The sequence below is a fragment of the Vombatus ursinus genome, unplaced genomic scaffold, assembly GCF_900497805.2.
Source record: "Vombatus ursinus unplaced genomic scaffold, bare-nosed wombat genome assembly UNPS02014798.1, whole genome shotgun sequence".
Lineage (NCBI taxonomy): Eukaryota > Metazoa > Chordata > Mammalia > Diprotodontia > Vombatidae > Vombatus > Vombatus ursinus.
This window is the reverse complement of record NW_020954576.1, coordinates 35,773,515-35,794,706: the sequence shown is the minus strand read 5'-3', so window position 1 is coordinate 35,794,706 and position 21,192 is coordinate 35,773,515. Positions and strand designations below refer to the sequence as shown.

The window sequence follows — 21,192 nt, the reverse complement described above, 5'->3', positions numbered from 1 at the left end:
GACAAATGGGAAATGGTACAGAGGAAAGTAATCACAATGGTGAAGAGCTTTGAGACCATGTCAAATAAGGATCTGCTTGAGGAAGTGGGATTGTTCAAGCAGGAAAAGAGAATACCTGGGGATGACATAATAGTGACAGTCAAGTATTTGCAGGGATGCAATGTGGAAAAGGAATGATTTATCCTGCTCTGCATCAGAGGGCAGACTTGGGAGCAATGGAAGTTCCAAAGAGGCAAGTTACAGGCTTGATGACATGGAAAATTCTTTCCTCTTAGAGGTCTTTAAAAGGGAGGCTGGATCACCAGTTGTTGGGCAGGCTGTAATGTGGATTTCGGGGAGGGGGGCGGGAATTGGCTGAATTAGATTGTCATCGAGTTCCCCTTCCATTCCAAAATGTTGCTGATCCAGTGCTAACCCTTTATATGGTGCTTTAAGGTTTGTGAAGCATTTCACATATATTATCTTATTTGAGCCTCACAATAACTCTGTGAGCTAGATGCTATTATTAGCCCATTTTCTAGATGAGGCAACTGAGACTGAGTAAGTGTAAATGACTTGCATAGGGTCACACAACTAGTATGTGTCCGAGGCAAGACTTGGACTCCAATCTTTCTTACTCCAGGTCAGCTCTATCCACCGCACCAAGTAGCTGCCTACATCACAACAGGACAGTATGAGGAGCCGAATCTAAGACAAAATTCAGTTAATAATAATAATAATAAATAAAATAAATGTGCTTAAACTTGACTTCAAAAATTTCAAACAGTTGCAAAAATGCGGAATGGGGGAGATATAGCTAGATAATTGTCCTCATGACAAATATTTACTATAGTAGGCCAGCAGGAATGAAAGGAAACAAGCAATTATTAAGGACTTATTACATGCCAGGCACTGTGCTAAATGATTTACAAATGTCTCATTTGATCCTCACAATAACCTGGGAGGTGGGTGTTATTTTGACCACCATTTTACAGTCAAGGAAACTGAGGCAGACAGAGGATAATTGACTTGCCCAGAGTCACACAGCTAAAGTGTAAGTCCAGTTATGAACTGAAGTTTTCCTGACTCTAGACCCAGTTCTCTATCCACTGCACTGCCTACTTTCCCCTTAAACTGAGTTACCCATCACTAAAGGTCTTTAAGTAGAATCTGATTAATCACTTGTGGGGATGTTGTAGATGGCATTCGTGCTCAGACATGGGTAAGAGTAGATGACCTCTGAAAGTCCTCACCATTTGGTGATTCTATTATTTATTCTAAAGAAAAAAAATTTGCATTTTTAAAATTTCGGAAAGAAGTATCTTTCAACTGGCAATGCTAAATCCCATCTATTTCCATGGTTTAGTTTGTGTAGTAAACATTCATCTAGAATAACTGGACAAAGGAATTTTGAATGGTGAACAAGAGTTATCATGAATACTACACATTGAACACCAAATGTTTTCATTCGAGTCTTTAATAAAAATGTTGAGCAGAAACAAAGCTAGTATAGAGCCTTGAAGAATACCACCCAGGACCAATTCCCAATCCATATAGCTCTTCTGGCTATACTTCTCCAGCTTGTGCAAAAGGGTATCATGAGATACTTTGTCAAATACTTGATGAAATTCAGACAGATTTTGCACTCTGATGAACCAATTTAGTAGGACTTTTAAAGAAGAAATTAGGATAGGAGTCTGTCCTGATGCCCCACCCCTCCCAGACTACACCCTGGATTTCATCTACCATGCTCCAGCTATCTGATGAAGGGCAAGACCCAAGTTCAAAGCTGACCTCAGACACTTACTAGTTGTGTGTCTCTGAACAAGTCACATTCTCATTTGTCTCAGTTTCCTCATCTGTAAAATGGGGGTAATAATAGCAACTATCTCTCAGGATTTTTGCAGGGATCAAATTAGAGAATATATGTTAAAACTCTTTGTAAACCTTAAAGTATAAGTGCTAGCTATTATTAACTACTTTCAATTTTTAAAAAAATAAGAAAATTTTTACAATTTATGGTCTTCTAGATTCTTTTCTTCCATGATCCCTCAAAAACCAACCATAATTGTGTGAAAATATTATTACTCAATAATTTAAGATGTTGTCCTGTCCCATTAAAGGCCTATATGGATCTGAATCAGAATAAGTACACACCACAGCCAGAGGTTAAAATCAGAGCAGATGCAAGTAGATTAAAGCCAAATTGTTAGTAGGAGCGTAAACCAGGGTAGGGGCAGAAGAGTTGGATCTTGGGAATTAACTGGATTCAAGAAGTATAGAATGTCCATTTAGGTCTCCCATTACCCGCCCAATGCCAGCATTTATGACAGGAAGGCATGCTGGCCACATCCTCACTACCCCTCTAAAGCAGCATAGCTTCTAATTACTGGGGATGCTACAGCTGTCAGTTGTCTGGACACTATCTTTTCAACTAATGAGGACCATCTCCTCAACTAAGGCTCAGAGAAATGAGGCATTTTGTTCAAGGTGACGCAGTTACTCATGGATAGAACCAGAACTCAAACCCAAGTCTCTGACTGACCTCATTGCTCTTTTCACTGTACAATATCACCTCTCAAACACATTCCTGACAAGGAATGAATTCACAGGGAAAAATAAAAAACACCGGAAAAAATGCAAAGTGATCCACCTTCAGACCTTTTGCAGCAGACACCATTCATAGATATTAATCTGATCATAAGTGGCTATAATTAAACATCAACATACTGTGACTATTTCTACTCATTTAGAGTAATTGTTGTGACAATATTAATTTAGTAAAAGTTCATTCATTCCATTGATATACTTTATTTATAATACCAGCAATACAAAAAAAATAAGTGTTGGAGAATTTCTGTATCAGGTACAGATAGGGTCACTGGATCATTCATGAGAAGTAACAAATAAGTGACCTTTCATCCACACTTATTTCTGAATGACTTTTCACATGTGTCTGAAAGGAGCTGGGGCCAGGGCCACATGCCAATGTCTCTGCCTGTGATTCATCACTGCAGATCTTGGCACCCTGAGTTGCTCTCCTGGCCCTATATCCCATATGTACTGCCAGGAGAGAAAAAGGGAAAAATACCAAGCAAGTAAATTCTTTTTTTTTTTAATCAAGAGCTCACATACCTGTCCTAAATAAGAATTAAGGATCACATGGAAACAGAGTCCTCAACCCAATGTGATTTCCAATTTTCTCACATTGGTTAATTGTATTAACCAGATATTATGAAGAGAAGAAAAAGGGGACAGATGCATTCTCCAATATGCCGCAAAAGAAAAAAAAACTGGATGTGGCAGGTAGTTTTTCCATTTGGTGATTGATTTTAATAAATCACATCATATCCTTTAAATTACATTAATAGGTTTGCTCAACACTAGTGGGAACCAAAATAGATCACATAGTTCACTTTCTCTCAAGAGAGAACTTCATCTGAATCATACATACCAAAAGGAGAACTATAGAATATTTTTAGAAATTCAGGCAAAGGTAGCCTACAATAAAGTTGAAGTGGAAGGGAAAAAAAAGAAGAGATTTTCCTTTTGAAATGTGTTCTGGTGTCATACTATATTTAGACAGCCTTTGATTATATTCAGTAATGAAAGGCTTTTGTTTAACCAGCCAGTCTACAGTATCAGACTCTAAGTTTCTTGAGGGAAGGGACTTTCGGTATCTCCAACACTTCACAGTGTCTATCACAGAGCAGGTACTCAGTAAAGGCTGGCTAAGTCAACCTAAGAGGAAATGCAATCTGATGGAATGGAATGGTAATCATCTTCCTCAGGTGATTCTCAAACTTGGAAAGGTTATCTCCAACACAGAAAAGTTGCACGTGAATTATCAGGAATCTTCAATTGTTAAGTAGATCCCTACTGAAGCAATGGGCAGCTAGGTGATACAATGGATAGAGTGCTAGGCCTGGAGCCAGGAAGACTCATCTTTGTGAGTTCAAATCTGGCTTCAGACAATTACTACCTGTGTAGGTAAATCACTGAACTTTGTTTGCCTTAGTTCCTCATCTGTAAAATAATCTGGAAAAGCAAATGGCAAACCACTCCAGCATCTTTGCCAAGAAAAGCCCAAATGGGATCACGAAGAGCTGGGCATCAATAAAAAATGTCTGAACAACACTGGAGCAATATGAATTGATTTCATCTTGTTTTCTAGTCAATAGAATTAATAGGATGTACTCAAACATATATCACTTTATCATAGAAACATAGGGCAAGAAGAAACTTAAAAGGGCAAACAGGATATCCTTGAAGGTGCTTAAACTATACTCAGGTTGAAGAAAATCTATCCTGTTTTTTACATTACCTTTAAGGAATATTTTGTTGATTCAACCTCAGGAAATTGTTCTTATAGTTAGTCTAAATTTTTTCTTGTTATTTACTTAGTAGAAATAATAAAATCAATTTAATTCAACAGACACCTATTTTGTATAAAACTGTGCTAGATGCTGAGGGGGAGAGAGAAAATAAGCATTTATTAAGCACCTCCTATGTTTAAAGTGCTTTAGACTAGACAACAGTCCTAGTGAGTAATACTTATTGTTCTAGTTCACTAGGAAGAAAAAGAAGCATTTATCAAGCAGCTACTATGTGGCAGGCACTACGCTAAGTGCTTTACAAATATTATTTCATTTGATACTCACAACAACCCTTAGAGGTAGTGGTTTTTGGATTATTATCCCCATTTCACAATTAAGGAAACTGAGGTAGGCAAGTAAGAGACTTGGTTAAGTGACTGGTCCTGGGGTTACAGAGCTAGTTAAGTGTCTAAGGCAGAATTTAAACTCCAGTCTTCCTGACTCCAGGCCCAGGCCCAGACTTCTATCCATGGAGCCATCTAGACGCCGAGGTCAAGTATGCAAGGACAAAGTATCTCAGTCCTCAAGGAACCTATAGTCTACTGTGGAGGGGGGTAGGGGGCATTCAATTATATAATAACCTTCATGTAGTTCAACCTTCTTTTCTCCAAGTAAAATAAGCCTTTAGTTTTTCCTCACAAATCCAAATGTCTTAAATATTCTCATAATTTCACATTCCTAATATAGAGAACAATGTACTCAATGAAATGGCTCTAAAAGAGAAATCTGGCAACTTCATAAAAAAGCATTAGGAGTTATTTCCCACAGACTATTCAAAGAATATTTCAATAGGCTATGCCAAATAGTGTAACATAGCTTGTTTCTAACTTGAGTTTTCCTAGAGAAAGTCTTTTGTCAAGTATTTGATCAATTGCATATTTTCAAGCGTTACCCAGCAGAGCAAAGTAGGGGAACAGCCACAAACTAGGGCCCAGAGCAAACACGGTAAACATTAATTATGTGATGTTTGCAAGACACTGTAAAGATGAAAAATGCTATAATTTTCACTCTATTCTTATTTAAGTGAATTCAGCATTTATTCACACCCTTCTGGAGCTTTACAAGACTGTTCCTGTTTACCTGTTTGGAAGAGCCACTTGGTATAATCGAAAATCTTGCATTCTTCCAATAAATTGCTCTGAACCTGCAGAAATACATATATTACAGGTTATTCTATTCTAACATAGTGAGGTTGTGTGGGGGGAATCAAATTGAAACATCTTTAGAGGTATAGTAATGAGACATATGCATAATACACCTACTCTCTCAATGTGTCTTCATCAGATTCTTACAGACCAAAATATTCTAATACCTATCATTGAATAGTCATATTTAGGACTTCTTTGCAAGGACATTAATGATCTTCTCTGTAAATAATAAAGTTCAGAAGGCTCCTTGCAAAGATATTCACTGATATGTGACAGTCATTGGATTTAGATCTAGAAAGGCCCTTAGATATTTATCTAGTGCAAACCCTTCATTTGACAAATGAAGAAATAAGGGAATGACTTACCCAAGTTCACATAGATAATAATTAACAGTCAGAATCCCTCTAACTCAAGAACAGGGAACCTGTGGCCTCAAGGTCACGTGTGGCTCTAGGTCCTCAAGCGTGGCCCTTTGACTGAATCCAAACTTCACAGAACAAATCCTCTTACTAAAAGATGAGACACTTAAAAACTGTGATTCAGTCAAAGTCACATTTTTTTTTACCCTGTTTCCTTATCTCCAAAATGGAGACACTAATAATTGCATTCCTTATTTTCCCAGGATCATTGTTCAAACTACAAAAACTGTTTAAATGGAAGTTATTATTACTAGTAAGAGCAAAGGAAACTTGGATTATAACAATCTGATTGCTGATGTTTTGAATAGCTGAAATATCAGATGGAGTAAAGCAAAAATGACAAGAATAGCGACATGGTCAAAGCATAGGCTCTTGCTAAAGCACATCACCTATGGTCCATGACTTTAAATCATTACCACGGTCACTTAAAAACTTCTAGCAGGGAAATTAGCACCCAGATCTCACCTTTATTGATCATAAAATAGAAATTATCCTGACAGGAAATGCTGGACTCCATTCCCCAGAAAATTAGGAAATGATCCCAATCGTGGAATATTAGAGCTAGCAAGGACCTCAGAGGTCATCTAGACCAAGTGCCTCTTTTACAGTCTAGGAAATTACGATCCAGAGAGCCAAAGTCATTTATCCAAGGTCACACAGCTAGAGAATGGCAAAGCCAGACCTAGAAGCTAGATCTCCCGATTATCACTCCAGTGCTCTTTTCACTACATTATAATATGGTTGGTAACTACATTTTGAAATTTGATAAAGTAGCCTTGGGAGATTCCTCTAAAGTCCTTGATGAGTTGTGAATTGTCTACTCAATGGCCAAGAATTACATTTTATTAAGTGAGCTATAAAAATCCTCTAAGGACATGACCATAGGGATGAACCTTACTCTTATCCTGGCTACCAATTTGAATTTGAGTCAACAAGTGTTCATTGGAACAAATATTCTTAGGAGATGCTTTCTTGAAAAATGCTCCTATGTCAAAGAGGGCCCTAAATGATATGAACCAAGCAATGAACAGACATGACTCATATCAGCAGGAAATTATCACTGATCATCCACAGACTAAATAATGAGTTGAAGGAAGTAAAGCAACATTGCAACCAGGTGCCACACCAGGTTTTGCTCAATGAGGAAAATCTGATTAAACAACCTGAGATATTAATCAGAATGAAAATTGATTTGGAAAAGAATCATTATCCCATGGAAAATAGATAAATGCAGTGCCATCACAAGCCTTGTAAAGAATGAACTGGGACCATTTACTTGATTGCAGGACCAAAATCATTTGGATTTTAAGAGACATATTCATAGAAGATGGAAAATTTTGTTCCTACAACTAAGTTACAATTGTTAAGTCATTTTACTAACTACTCATCAGTCCTTAGAATTGTGGGGACGGGTCTGTATCTATCTGCATCGACTGTGTTCTAATGGCACCTAAAAAGAATTACCCTGACCCAAAATAAATCATGGTGCAATAAGATTTCTATACCAGTAGTTTGAATTTTATGAGCACCATTTTTTTCAGTCATTTCTCAATACTTCTGAATAATGGAACAAACTAAATTCAGCCCAGGCAATTCTCACACAATCAAGGTAACAGAGGGGAGAAATGTCCTTATTTTCAACAGACACAATCTAGTTGATGGAGGCAAGATTTATATTCATAGAACAATTAAAATAATAGAAAATAATCAAGTGTCCTCTACGCTGTATCAGAAATGAGAGGAGGGAGCTGCCAATGGAGGCTTCATGGAGGAAGTAGAACAGGTTAGACTGGAGAAGAAAAGGGAGAGATGTGTTTGAGGGTTAAGTCATTCACATAGAGCCCTCTATATGTGACCTTGATTCTATTCTCTTCTCTCACAATTGTTTACTTTGTCAGCTCTTTTCTTTGTTGTCTTCAATCTCTTCCTCTATGATCTCATCTCTCTACAAACATATTTAAATTTCCTTATTTAAAAAAAAAATTCTCAACCCTGCTACCACATCAAGGTACTACGTAGTCCTCTAGACATATACATATGTAGCTATTTCTACCTCTTTCCTTTCTTTACCTATAAGGCTTCTCAGACTAGCCCATAATCTTGCCCTCCACTTCCTATTTACTGATTAGAGAATCATAGATTGAAAGCTGCAGAGGGCTTTAGAGGTTATCTAGTCCAAATGCTTCATCTTACAAACAAGGAAATTGAGGTTCAGGAAGGTTTATTGATTTGACAAGTAATAAGTGGCAGAACCAGGGTTCAAACCGATATCCTCCGATTCCAAATCCAGTGATCTTCCCAATTGCCTTGTGCTGTGCCTTTTTTCTTTGGAATATGAATTCTTCCCCAATCATTCTATTAAAATTGTTATTTCAAAGGCCAACAGGATTTCTCAGTCCTTTTCCCCCCCAGTGGTCTTTCTCAGTCCTCTTGCTCTTCAACCCATTTGTAACATCTGACTTCATTAAGACCTCCTTCCTTCTTAAAAATCCCTTTACTTCCATGGCTATCCATATTTTAGGAAGGATGTTAATAAGCTGAAGCACAACTAAAGAATGACAACTAGGATTGGGAAAGGTCTTGTGATCGTAACATGAGGATTGGTCAAGGGAACTTGGGAAATTTAGGCTGGAGAAGACAAGACTTAAAAGGAATATGAAATCTATCTTTCAAAAGCTGTCATGTTGGGGCAGCTAGGTGATGCAGTGGATAGATTACTGGCCCTGGATTCAGGAGGACCTGAGTTCAAATCCAGCCTCAGACACATAACACTTACTAGCTGTGTGACCCTGGGCAAGTCACTTAACCCCATTGCCTAGTCAAAAAAAAAAAAAAAAGCTGTCATGTAGAAGTGGAAAAAAGATTAAGTTTCCCACAGTTCCTGGCACATAGTAAGGGCTTACTACTTGTTGACTGACTAATTAACATACTTCTTGACTTGAGAGAGCTGAATTAAAAATTATGGGTAGAAATTCCAAACAGGTTTCTGACAAAGTAAGGAAAACCTCCCAACAATTAGAGCTACCCAAAATTAGAATGGGCTGCCTAGAGAAATAGTGGCTCCTCCCTACCTACTGGCTTGTAAGCAAAGGCTGAGCATTTTCTACTTCTCTGAGTACTTTCAGGCTGTTCCCTTCAATGGTTGCAAGTCTTCTCTTCCCACATCCACTCCACACACCCTCCCCCCACCACCACTCCTATAACTCTCTATTACCTAAATTAAAATATTTCCCAAAGCTCTATGCTGGGTCTTGTTCTTATCTCTACACTCTTTTCCTATAGGATTCTATCCATTCCCACAGCTTCTACTATTAACTCTATGTTAAAGACTTCCAAATCTATTTCCAGGGCCAACCTCTCACCCAATCAAAAGTCTCATTTCCAACTGCCTGCTTGTTATCTCTATCTAGAGGCCCTACTAGCACCTTAAATTAAACATTCCCATCCTTGTTCCCTTGAAAGCCAAACTCATGATTTTCTTCTGTCATTGTAAGGCAGGATGGGATAGTAGTGTTTGAGCATTTGAAGGAATTCAGACTGGGGAAAAGATTAGACTCGTGTTTGGTCTGAGAGGGGTAGAATGAGATGCTATCTGGCAATTTTGTCATGACGGGCAAAAAACTATATATATACATATATATGTGTAAGTGCATGGGGGCAAATACCCACACATATATGTGTATGTACATACACAAACACACATATGTATTATACATATATACATATGTATATCTCCCCCCTACCCCCACATATATATCCCCTAACAACTGAAACTGTCTAAAACCGGAATGGGCTACCTGGAGAGGCAGTGTATTGGACCAAACTGCAGCTCTTAAAGTAGAAGCTGGAAGACTACTTGTTGACCGTGCTGCCATGAACATTCCTTTCAGGCACAGTTTGGAGTAGTTGGCCACTGGGGTTCCTTCTAGTTCAAAATTCTGTGACATTTATTACCTGGACATTGATCAGTTTCTTAACTTCTCCACCTGCCTCCATTCTCTCTCTTCTCTAATTATTCATACATAGAGCTACCACAATAATCTTATTAAAGTTCTGATCACATTTGCTATTTTTGTTGTGGTTTGTCCTTCAGTTTTGAAGGTGATGCCATGACTTACAAGTGAATTGGATTTAAGTGAGGGAGGGCTGTGTAGTCACCAGTCTCCCTTTCTCCTCCAGAGCCATCTGAGTCAGTGACCAGATATACGTCAGGACAACTGGAGATGGCCCGCCTCTGATCACAGTACCTCCAAGATGCAACATTTGCAGTGCCTACTAATTGAAGTCCAAACTCCTTAGCCTGACATCAGTGCATTCCATGATCTGACGTTCATCAATTTTCCATACAAACTCTCTCCTTTCATGTGCCCTGCAATACTCCAGTCAAAGTAGACAATTCATCATTCTTTAAATGTACTTACACTTTCTCAGCTCATGTTGTTCTGTCCATCTGGAGTGCCATTATATGCCACATTTATGCATGTTAAAATCCTGCTCATATTTCCAAGTTTAAATTAAATATGGCTTCCTTCATGAAGTTTTTATTGAACTCTTTTCCAATTGAAATCTCTATGTGTGAGGAGAGGAAATGGGATGGACAAGAGAGATGTCGAGGAGATAGAAAAGACTTGATAATTGATTACATGTCAAACTTATACATCCAGCCCCGATTTCTTTTGAGTTCTAGTTCAGCATCACTGTGCAGACATTTCTGCTCGGATGAGTCATAGACATCTCAAATGACATGTCTAAAACAGGACTCCTCTTTCCCACAAATACATCTCTCTTCCAAATTTTTCTTTTTTCATTGAGGACACCATGATTATTTCACTTGTCCAAGATCCCACCTCAGGCATTTTTGGTTCTTTAGTCACTCTTACTTTTCCTTATCTGATTTTTTGTCAAGTCTTTTCCATTTTATGTCTATCATACCTCTTGCTTGCATCTCAATTTCTAGACTTATTCAACCACTACCCTAGTTCAGACACTCCTCACCTCTCACCTGGACTTGTAATAGCCTCCTAATTGGTCCGCCCATTTTCATGCTTTCTCCAATCCATCATTCACACAGCTACCAAAATAAACTACCTAAAGCATAGGTCTATGTCACTTCCTTTCTTAAGAGCTTTCAACAGCTTCCTAAAATGAAGATTTGATCAGGTCATTCTCTACTCAATAAAAATACAAAATCCTCTGTTTGGCATTCAAAGCCCTTATAAAGTAGTCCTTCCTCTCCCCACCTTTGTAGTCTTTTCACACCTTACTCCCTATCACACACTTTTTGATTCAGTGATACTGGTCTCTTTGCTGTTCCATGAACACGACACTCCATCTCTTGACTCTGGGCATTTTCTCCCAGGTCTAAAATGCTCTCCCTCAGTTGTGAAATGATCCAACCATTTTGGAGAGCAATTTGGAACTATGTCCAAAGGGCTATAAAAATATGCATACCCTTTGACCTAGCAATAGCACTTCTAGGGCTATATCCCAGAGAGATCATACAAATGGGAAAGGACACATATGTACAAAAATATTTACAGCAGCTCTTTTTGTGGTGGCAAAGAATTGGAAATTGAGAGGATGCCCAACAATTGGAGAGTGACTGAACAAGTTGTGGTATATGAATGTAATGGAATACTATTGTGCTATAAGAAATGATGAACAGGCTGACTTCAGAAAAACCTGGAAAAACAGGGTTTTTTTGCATAGTCTGATACCAAGTGAAGTGAGCAGAACCAGGAGAACATTGTACACAATAACAGCCACATTGTGCAATGACTAATATTGATAGATTTAACCCTTCTCAGCAATATAAGAATCTAAGACATCTCCAAAGGCCCCATGATAGAAAATACTATCCACAAAGAAGAAAGAACTATGGAGTTTGAATGCGGATTGAAGCATGCTATTTGCTATATTTTTTTCTTCTGTTGTGTTTTGTTTCCTTTTTCTGGTGGTTCCTCCTATTGATTCTAATTCTTACTTACAACATCACTAATGTGAAAATATGTTTAATAGGAATGTATATGTATAGCCTACATAAGATTGTGTGCTGTCTTGGGGAGGGAGGTGAGGAAGGGGAAAAAAATTTAAAACTCGAAAGCTTGTGGAAGTGATTATTGATAATTCAAAATAAATTAATAAGAAAATAAATAAAATAAAATGCTCTCCCTCCTCACCACCGCTTCCTGGTTTCCCTGGCTTCCTTTTAGTCCCAATTAAAATCCCATCTTCTATAGGAAGCCTTTCTTATCCCCTCAATCCTAGTACCTTCCCTCTCTTATTTCCTATTTATCTTGCACATAGCCTGTTTGTACAGATTTGTTCATTTGCTGTGTGCCCATTAGATTATGAGCTTTAAGAGGGCAGTGACTGTCTTCTGCTTTTCTTTGTGTCCCCAGTCCTTAGTCAGCATAGTTCCTGGCACATAGTAAGACTTAATAAAGGATTATTGACTAACTCAAGGATAAAATGCAAACTACTTGACTTAACTTGGCATTAAAGCCCTTCATAGTCTCTTTCCCAACTTGCTTAACAGTGATCACATTCAACCTTTCTCTACATGCACTCTACATTCTGGCCAAACTGGATTATCAGGTGTTTAATGAATCTGCCATTCCATGTATTCCCTGCCTCTGTCCTTCAAACAGAGAGTTCCTCATGCCTAGAATGCACTCCCTCTTTACTCTTTCAATCTCATCTAAGCTGCCACTCACCATAGGAAGCTTTCCTGGCCCCTCTTATCAGTTCCCTCTTCTCTCTCAAATTATGATTTTCATTTCACTATGCAAATATTACATTAGGGCAGCTAGGTGGCGCAGCAAATAGAATGCCCCACCTGGAGTTAGGAAGACTCATCTTTGGACTCCAAGCTCACCTCCACATCTCAAAATCCCTAATTTTCTGCAAGGCCCAGATCAAGCACCATTTTGTAAATGAAGACTTTCCTAATCTCAGCTCCCCTTCCCGTCCTCCAGCTGATACTACCTTCCCTCCCAAATTATCTTATACAATACCTATTTTGTACATGCATATGTATGCAGATAGATGAATATACATATATGTAGCAGAGTCAGGAGCAAGGAAAGGAACCTAGACTGTACTCTAGAAATTACCTAGAAGACTAGCATAGCTTCTGATCACCAGGACAATGTAACCTAATTCAAAGAAGGGAGTTGTAGGTCTGCAACAGGTGATGGAACTCATAACGGGATTGAAATTCCCACAGTCTGAGAGTTAAACTTACCTCAGACTAGATGTCTGCATAAGGGGCTGAAGAAAATAAAAGGAACTGAGGACTGCTATGTCAGTTAAGTCAATCTATGGCTAGATTTTATTCAGATTTGGATAAGAAACTGATTCATAAACATTTTTGTAATTAATGGGCTTTCTTTTTCCTTTGCTTTCTAGTAAAACTTCCTTCTGAAAAAGTCCAAACCTCTCTCTGCTGATGAAAGAGGGGATGGATGTAACATGCACAATTGTGGTCAAATGGAGGGTTGGCAGATACCATCCATCTCAGGAACTTGGAAAATACTAGTGGGGCTGGAGCAAACAGAGAATAGGGAACCCAGAAGAAGAGGTAGCAGTTGCAGATGTTAATCCTTTTCTTCCTGGGTTATTTCCTTCTGTGTGTTCTAATAAACATCTGGTAAGGTGAGCAGGACTAACTTTTTTGATTCATTGAAAATCAAAGGTTTTCTCAACCAGATACCACGTAAGATCTGGCCTCACCTGACAGAACTTCCCATCTGCAAAGCAAAACTGAAGTCAACAGACATGCATATCTGATCATTAGATTTCTTCAGCATCTATTTCAGATTTCCAACTCTGAAAGTGACTGTACTCACATTGTGAGAAAACTTCCATACTGTGAGTACCCCCAAGGCTCACTGTAATTTCATCACCAGAGTCCCCCTGGTACATATGCATGGTTGGACACAAGGAAATAGGTCTAGACCTAGCAAGCACAGTGGATAGGAAGAACAAATTTTTTTAAAAAGTAGGAATAAATAGGATAATAGGAATAAATAGAATATAAAAATAAATCAGAAATAGCTGATAGTGAGCTGGACTGGGAGCCAGGAAGACCCAAGACAGTCACTAATGGCTCAGTATTTACAATTCTATCCGATACTTACTAGCTGTATGACCCTGGGGTAAGGCAATTCCCCACTCTGAACCTGTTTCTTCACCTTTAAAGTGGAGATAACAATAGCACCTACCTCACAGGGATGTTGTGAGTGTCAAACAAGATTTTATATATATGTAAAACATCTGGAGGCAGTGGGGCATAATTAAGAGAGAGCAGTCCCTGCAGGTAAGAAAAGCTAGGTTTAAGTTTCATCTCTGACACGCACTGGGTGTTACACCGTGCCCAAAGTCACATTACTCCTCAGAGCTCTCTAGAAAACTGCAGAACCATGAGTTATAGAGTTACAGAGAAGATGCTGGTCTGCATTGCTGGAGGAGGATTCCTGGGCATTCCCCTCTATCAATGAAATCACAGGTCCAGGCCCTATGGCTAAGTAAAGCACTTCATATAAAATTTCAACTGTTGTTAACAGTAATAACTGTTGCTTTTAGACTGACTCAGTTTTTCTACACAAATATAACAAAGATTTGGGGGCAGCTAGATGGAAAAGTAGATAGAGCACTGGCTCTGGAGTCAGGAGGACCCAAGTTCAAATCCAGTCTCAGACACTTGACTAGCTGTGTGACCTTGGGCAAGTCACTTAATTCCAATTGCCTTGACAAAAAAAAAAAATACACACACACAACACACATACATATAAAACAAAGATTAACATGACTAAATTGAGCTCTCCTAATAATGAAGAAGTTGCAGGGAAATGTAAATTCTGTTTACTTTTAGGGGTTGTCACAGAAGGCTGTGTTAAAACTACAGCAGCAACAACAACAAAAAAAAAAGTCTTTGTTCTTGCTCATTTCAAGAATAGTATCTTCTAGGTACTAAGAACCGTCTACGAACTCACATGTAGAAATCCCGGTCACTGTCGGGTCCAGTTCCAGAAACTGGGGACTGAAGTGAGGTGCCTGACTCGTACCACAGCACAGTGGCTTCCCAGATAGAAAGGGAGGACACATCCTGATCAGAAGGGTGGGAGGAACTGGCCATAGGCCATCATCTGAGCTACCTCTGTGTGAGACAGTGTAAGCATCTAGGCAAAGACAGCCGGTTCTGAATTGCATGAGAGCTCCCTTAATTCAGCTCACAGTGATCTCTCTTGCACAATTACCTCTTCTGAATGAAACCATCTTGGATATGGACAAAAGTATGGAGAGCAGTGACTTAATTTTTTTGATAAAAAAAAGAATGATTTATAATAAGTCCATAGGAACATTCTGTACCTATCTCTTCTCTGATTAGAGAGGTGGCATGGAGCCTGGCTCATTAAGCAGAAGTAATGAGCCAGTCCCTGTGCCACCTCTAATTAGAGAAAAGATACAGTAGGTACAACTGTACCTATAAATTGATACAATAAAGATTAAAAGTATTTTAAAATATCTTTTTTTCTACTATAGTCATTAGAGACCTAATATTTAAAATGAAAAAAACTAAAAATAAAAATAAATTTTCCAAAGAAGCATTTTGCAACAAGGAATCAAGATTAAATTTTGCTTGATTCAGTTAAAAAAGAAAACCAACTTCATATTAAAGTCCATGCTTCCTGTATTGAAGAGCTAGTTCAACATTTAGTATATTGAAAGGATTAAAACTTAGTCATCCCAAGCAGCATAGAATAGACAAATCTTATTACCCAACCATCAAAAGTTTGGAGGGGAGCACTTTGGTGCACTATAACCCTTTAAAGTACTAGTGGAAACTACATTTAGAAAAGACTTACATTATTTAATTTGTTATTGTGGTAGTAGGGTCTCTCTTTATGGGTTTGGGGTGGGGAGAGGAAGGGAAATCATGATCACGTCAACTCGGCATTGTTCCTGGAAGGGGTGTGTCAATCTAATCTCCCATGGCCCAACTCACCATCCCTGCACAGTTCCACCCCTCTCCACACTGCATTATGTGAATTGTCTCTCCATATTAGCTCCTTGAGAACAGAGACTTTGCTTTTGTATTTATCTGTATCCGCAATATCTAGCACAGTGCTTGGGTCATAGTATGTGCTTAAAAGTGCTTTTTCATCCATTCATTCAGAATATGCTGATATAATGAGCTGTATTCAACAGACTTTTTTTTTTTAGTGATTATGAAACATAGGATCTAAAAAACAGCTCTCTTCCCTAGAAGAGGGAGCTTAGAGTGAGTCAGTACCCTCAAAACAAGGTAGGGAGCCGAGTGGAGCCTAAGTTAAACCAAGGAAAGCTGTCCACTGTAGACTGGACACAAGTTGTATCCTAATGAACAAACTGCCCAGAAACCAGAAATAGGAACTTGATAGGAAGTCAATGTGTCGACTGGCATTTTTTAAGCTATTACTATGTGCCAGACACTGTGCTGTGCTAAGTTCTGAGTACACTAAGAAAGGCAAGAGCATCAAATGGTATACGTTTTGTAAAGGAAGAAAAAAATGCTAATAAGCACATAGAGGAAAGAAAGAAGCTAGACCATATAGTCTCTCAGTAGCTACCTAAGCCCTCTGAGAAAAGGGGACCCTGAGGCCAGTCTAGAGTATCAGGTAGAGAAATTAATTTCATAATAAAGCAACATGGTATGATAGAAAATTATTGGACTTGGAGTCAAGACACACAAGAAAAACAATAATAACTACAGTACTTTAACCTTTCCAAAGGCCTTTTCACACACATCTGGTCCTTACAATGACCCTGTGAAGTAGATGCCAAAGGTATTATTCCTATTTTACAGATTAGGAAACTGAGGTTCATAGAGCATAAGTGATTTGCCCATGGTCACAAAGCTCATTAGCATCAGAGGTGGGATGCAAATTTGATATTCTGCTATTTGATATTCTTGATCCAAGTTCAAGATTCTATCCACAGTGTAACCATGGGGCAAGTCACTTAATCTACCTATACCTCAGTTTCTTTGACTATAAACTAGAGCCAATACTCCTATTACTTAATGCACAGACTTGTGTTTCGCATCTGTGATATTTGTAAAAGTATCTTACAAGAGCCCTACATCAATGCTAGCAATTAATATTTTTATCATGTTATCGAATTATTTGTTTGTACTAGAGATAACAATTGCAATAATCATAATTGTGATCCAGGCATAGAAGTGAGGTGAGCAGTCACTTAAAAACTATTCTTATAGAAAGGATGGATTGAGATTTGTGGTGTCAAACTCAAATAGAAAATGGATTCCTGCTGGCTGCCCACTAACTTAGAAGACCACAAATTAATATTATGTATGTTGTATTTTTATTTGTATTTTGTTGTTGTTTTTAAACATTTCACAACTCTATTTTGATCTGGTTCAGACAGCACTAGGGAGTTTTGCTGACCTCAAGTGTGATGTCTCTGGTCTAGTTTCCCCAAAAAGAGAAGAGTGGAAGGGAGATTTCTCCATACCAGAGCTCTCAATCTCCAAAAGAAGGCTGAAATGGAGGCACCACTTGGATCAAATCATCTGAAATCCAAGAAGGATAATTCTTGCAGAGACCTGAGGGGAATCCAAGAAGGGGAGTTCTGGAGCCCTCTCAAACTGACTATGGAGAGTCAATTGTTCAGTTTTCAGTGTGAACATTTATATCTCAGAAATCAGCAAAAAAAAAAAAATCAGAACTTGACTTACTATTTTGTTGATTGTCTAAATTTAGGAAAGTGATACATAAAATGTTAATAATGCAGATAAAACTTATGTGTGTGTTGTGTACATTTTTCCCCCAAAGAACAAGTTGTTAACCGTTTACCAGCAGCTCATTTGCCTAAGCTTGTCCAAATCTGAGGACACACATAGTCAAACTAAAAACTGAAATCAACCATTCATTTTTGAGTCATGTTCATATCACAAAAGGAAAAAGTTTCTGGATAACAGTCTAATACCTCAAATGTGACCGAATTGGCAAAATATCATCCAATTTCTCCTTAATATACAAAAATAATTTAATAATCACTTGGTTCACCATAAAACTAATAAGCCCTGTTCCTATCTCCTAAATCATGATAAACCTCATTTTAAGAAAGCTCTACAAGTAAAACCCAAAATAGATGTTTATTTACATTACAAAAAAGTTCTTCTCTTCACAAAAGCATTCATATCAGAGTATGATTAAGCATTCAGACTCACAGAGTCTTTAAAATATGATCTGACACTTTTTTTTTTCAAGAAAACATAGGTTGAATGAAGCATAATAACCCCCAAGTTCTGCAACTTACCATTTGAACTTTGTCCAATTCTCACAGCCCCAGGGGCGAGATCTGTAACTGCACCACTAAGAGTTCTTACATCAAAAGCCGTATGGTCATCTTTCCAACCATTGATGAAGAAACTGATTTTTGTGTGATGCACCTAAAAAGAAATCATCACCATTAGTCATTTTTAATTTCTTAAAATAATAATTTGAGTTGAGAGACTAATTTGGCTATCTAGTCAATCACATTCAACATCAATCTGAATTGTCAATGTCTAATTCAGGTGAATAGACAGATGCTTTTCAGCAGCACAGTCTTGGAAAATTGTGTTTGTTTTCATATTTATCCCGTCACTTTAAGAAACTTAGAGATCAGCTGGAAAAATTCAGGGAAAGCAAAGTGGATTGGCTCAGACGATGCATAAATTAGACAGTGTAATGGAAAAAGGCACTGAATTAGGAATCCAAAAGAGCCAAGTTCTAGTCCCAGATCCATCACTTACTATACATAGATCACAAAAATAGAGCATTTAGCCCTGAAAGAGACTTTAAGATGACCTAGTCCTAACTGTACATATTAAAATAAAATTTTTTAAAAAACAGAGACCCTGAAAGGAAAATTGAACAATCAACTGGCAATCACTTATTAAGCATCTGCTATGTGCTCAGCAATGGAGATTAAAAAAAAAAAGACAAAAAAGGAAAGAAAGAATCAGTCTCGCTCTGTAGGTGCTTACATTCCGTCTTCCTCCCTGCAGCTCCGTTTCTTCATCTATAACAAAGAGATGACAACTTGCAAATCTTTCACTCAAGGGCTCTTAACCTGACATTCATGATATTTGTAAGTGTTTTGCAAACTTCTAGAGCCCTGTATAAATACTACCTATTATTTTTAATTAAATGTGTTATCAAATTATTGTTTATATTCACAGATAATAATTACAGTAATCATAATTGTGTTAAAGTATAGAAGTGGGTTGAGTAATTCAGTCTAATCCAATAAGTATTTAAGTGCCTACTATGTGCCAGGTACTGTGAAAAGCACTAGGGATACAATTAATAAAAAGATAATCCCTGTCTTCAAAAAGCTTACAATCTAATGGCACTTAATAAAAAGACAGTCCCTGCATACCCTTTGACCCAGCAATAGCACTTCTAGGGCTGTATCCCGAAGAGATCATAAAAATGAGAAAAGGACCCACATGTACAAAAATATTTATAGTAGCTCTTTTTGTGGTGGCAAAGAACTGGAAATTGAGGGAATGCCCATCAATTGGGGAATGACTGAACAAGTTGTGTTACATGAATGTAATGGAATCCTATTGTGCTGTAAGAAATGATGAGCAGGCAGACTTTAGAAAAACCTGGAAAGACTTGTATGGACTGACACTGAGTGAAGTGAACAGAACCAGGAGAACATTGTACACGGTAACAGCCACATTGTGTGATGACTAATGTTGATAAACTTAGCCCTTCTCAGCAACACGAGTATCTAAGACATCTCCAAAGGTCTCATGATGGAAAATGCTATCCACATCAAAGAAAGAACTATGGAGTCTGAATACACATCAAAGCATACTGTTTGCTATTTTTTTCTTCTGTTTTGTTTTGTTTTCTCTTTCTGGTGGTTCCTCCTATTGGTACTAATTCTTCCTTACAACATCACTAATGTGAAAATACGTTTAATAGGAATGTACATGAATAGCCTATATCAGATTGTATGCTATCTTGGGGAGAGAGGTGGGGAAGGAGAGGGAGAAAAATTTAAAACTCAAAAGCTTATGGAAGTTGTTGATTGTTGATAAATTAAAATAAATTAATAAAAAATAAAAATAAAAAGACAGTCCCTGCCCTCAAGGAGCTTACAATCTAAAGAGGGAAGACAACACACAACAGGAGGCAGGACAGAATAGGGAGAAGAGATTGGGGTTGGGGTATACCAGGGAGTATCTCATTCCAGGGAGTTGAAAAATCAGGCAAGGTAGCAGATACAGGGTGGAGTGAGCCATCACTTAAAATTTATTCCTATAGAAAAGATAAGTCTATATCAATGGCATCAAATTCCAAATAGAAATGGATCCCTGTGGCCACATAGTGACTTAGAAAATCACAAATTAACATATGTGTTTATATTTTATGCTACTATATACAGTAGGGGAGCCTACTATATACAGTTACAGTGTATAACTACAGAATATATTTAAAAAATTAACACAAGATATTTGGGTGGAGTGGAATGCTCAACAAAAATACAGAATTTTGGAAGAGTAGAGGGTTAGTGAAGAAAGATAATGATTATTTGTTATATGGTGAGTTTGATACACATGTGATCAGTTTGAAGTATTAAATAGGTAGTTGGTAGTGCAGGCCTGGAGCTCAGGGGAGACACTAGGGTACGTCAATATGGGAGTCATCTTCAAGGAGATGAGAATGAATATAAATAGGAATGGATAAGGTCCCCAAGTGAGAAAGTATAGCGAGAGGAGAAGATGGCCCAGGACAGATAGTTAGGGACCATCATACTAAAGAAGAGCCAGCAAAAATAATATAATAGGCAATAAAGAAGAAATTCCCCTGTAGGTTTTTGAATTCCAAATCTAGCGCTCCTTCTATTCGATCACAATTTTAAAACTTTCTTTTTCCATTTCCTCAGCTACAAAATGCAGATCAGATTAACTGTCTAGATTTTTCAGAAGATTCTTGCAAGGAACAAATAAAAAAGTGTACAATTGGAAAGTTGTGACAACTATTCGTCAGTTACATATGTAAGGTGGAGAAACCACTAAAATAATATTGCTCATTGGCATTATTTACATTTAGGTACATATTATTACTTGTAACAAATTAAATTATAACATTCTTGAGGCCAGACCCATGTCTTAATTATCATTGTGCCAGTACACATTGCATAGTTTTTAATAAATGTTTCAGTGACTAAAGGGCTTTCATCACTGCCTGAATTTATAAAATA

The 21,192-nt window shown here is 37.8% G+C and overlaps 1 protein-coding gene across 1 annotated transcript in view; it reads right to left on the bottom strand.

Annotated features, from left to right (window-relative positions):
• The window catches only part of USH2A (usherin), a 944,914-nt gene that overhangs the window by 855,481 nt on the left and 68,241 nt on the right, over positions 1–21,192 (bottom strand). Inside the window, exons 3-4 of the mRNA XM_027871555.1 lie at positions 18,247–18,379; positions 5,436–5,499 (exon numbers count right to left, since the gene is read on the bottom strand). Coding sequence (XP_027727356.1) covers positions 5,436–5,499; positions 18,247–18,379 — 197 coding nt within the window. The remainder of the gene's footprint in view (positions 1–5,435; positions 5,500–18,246; positions 18,380–21,192) is intronic.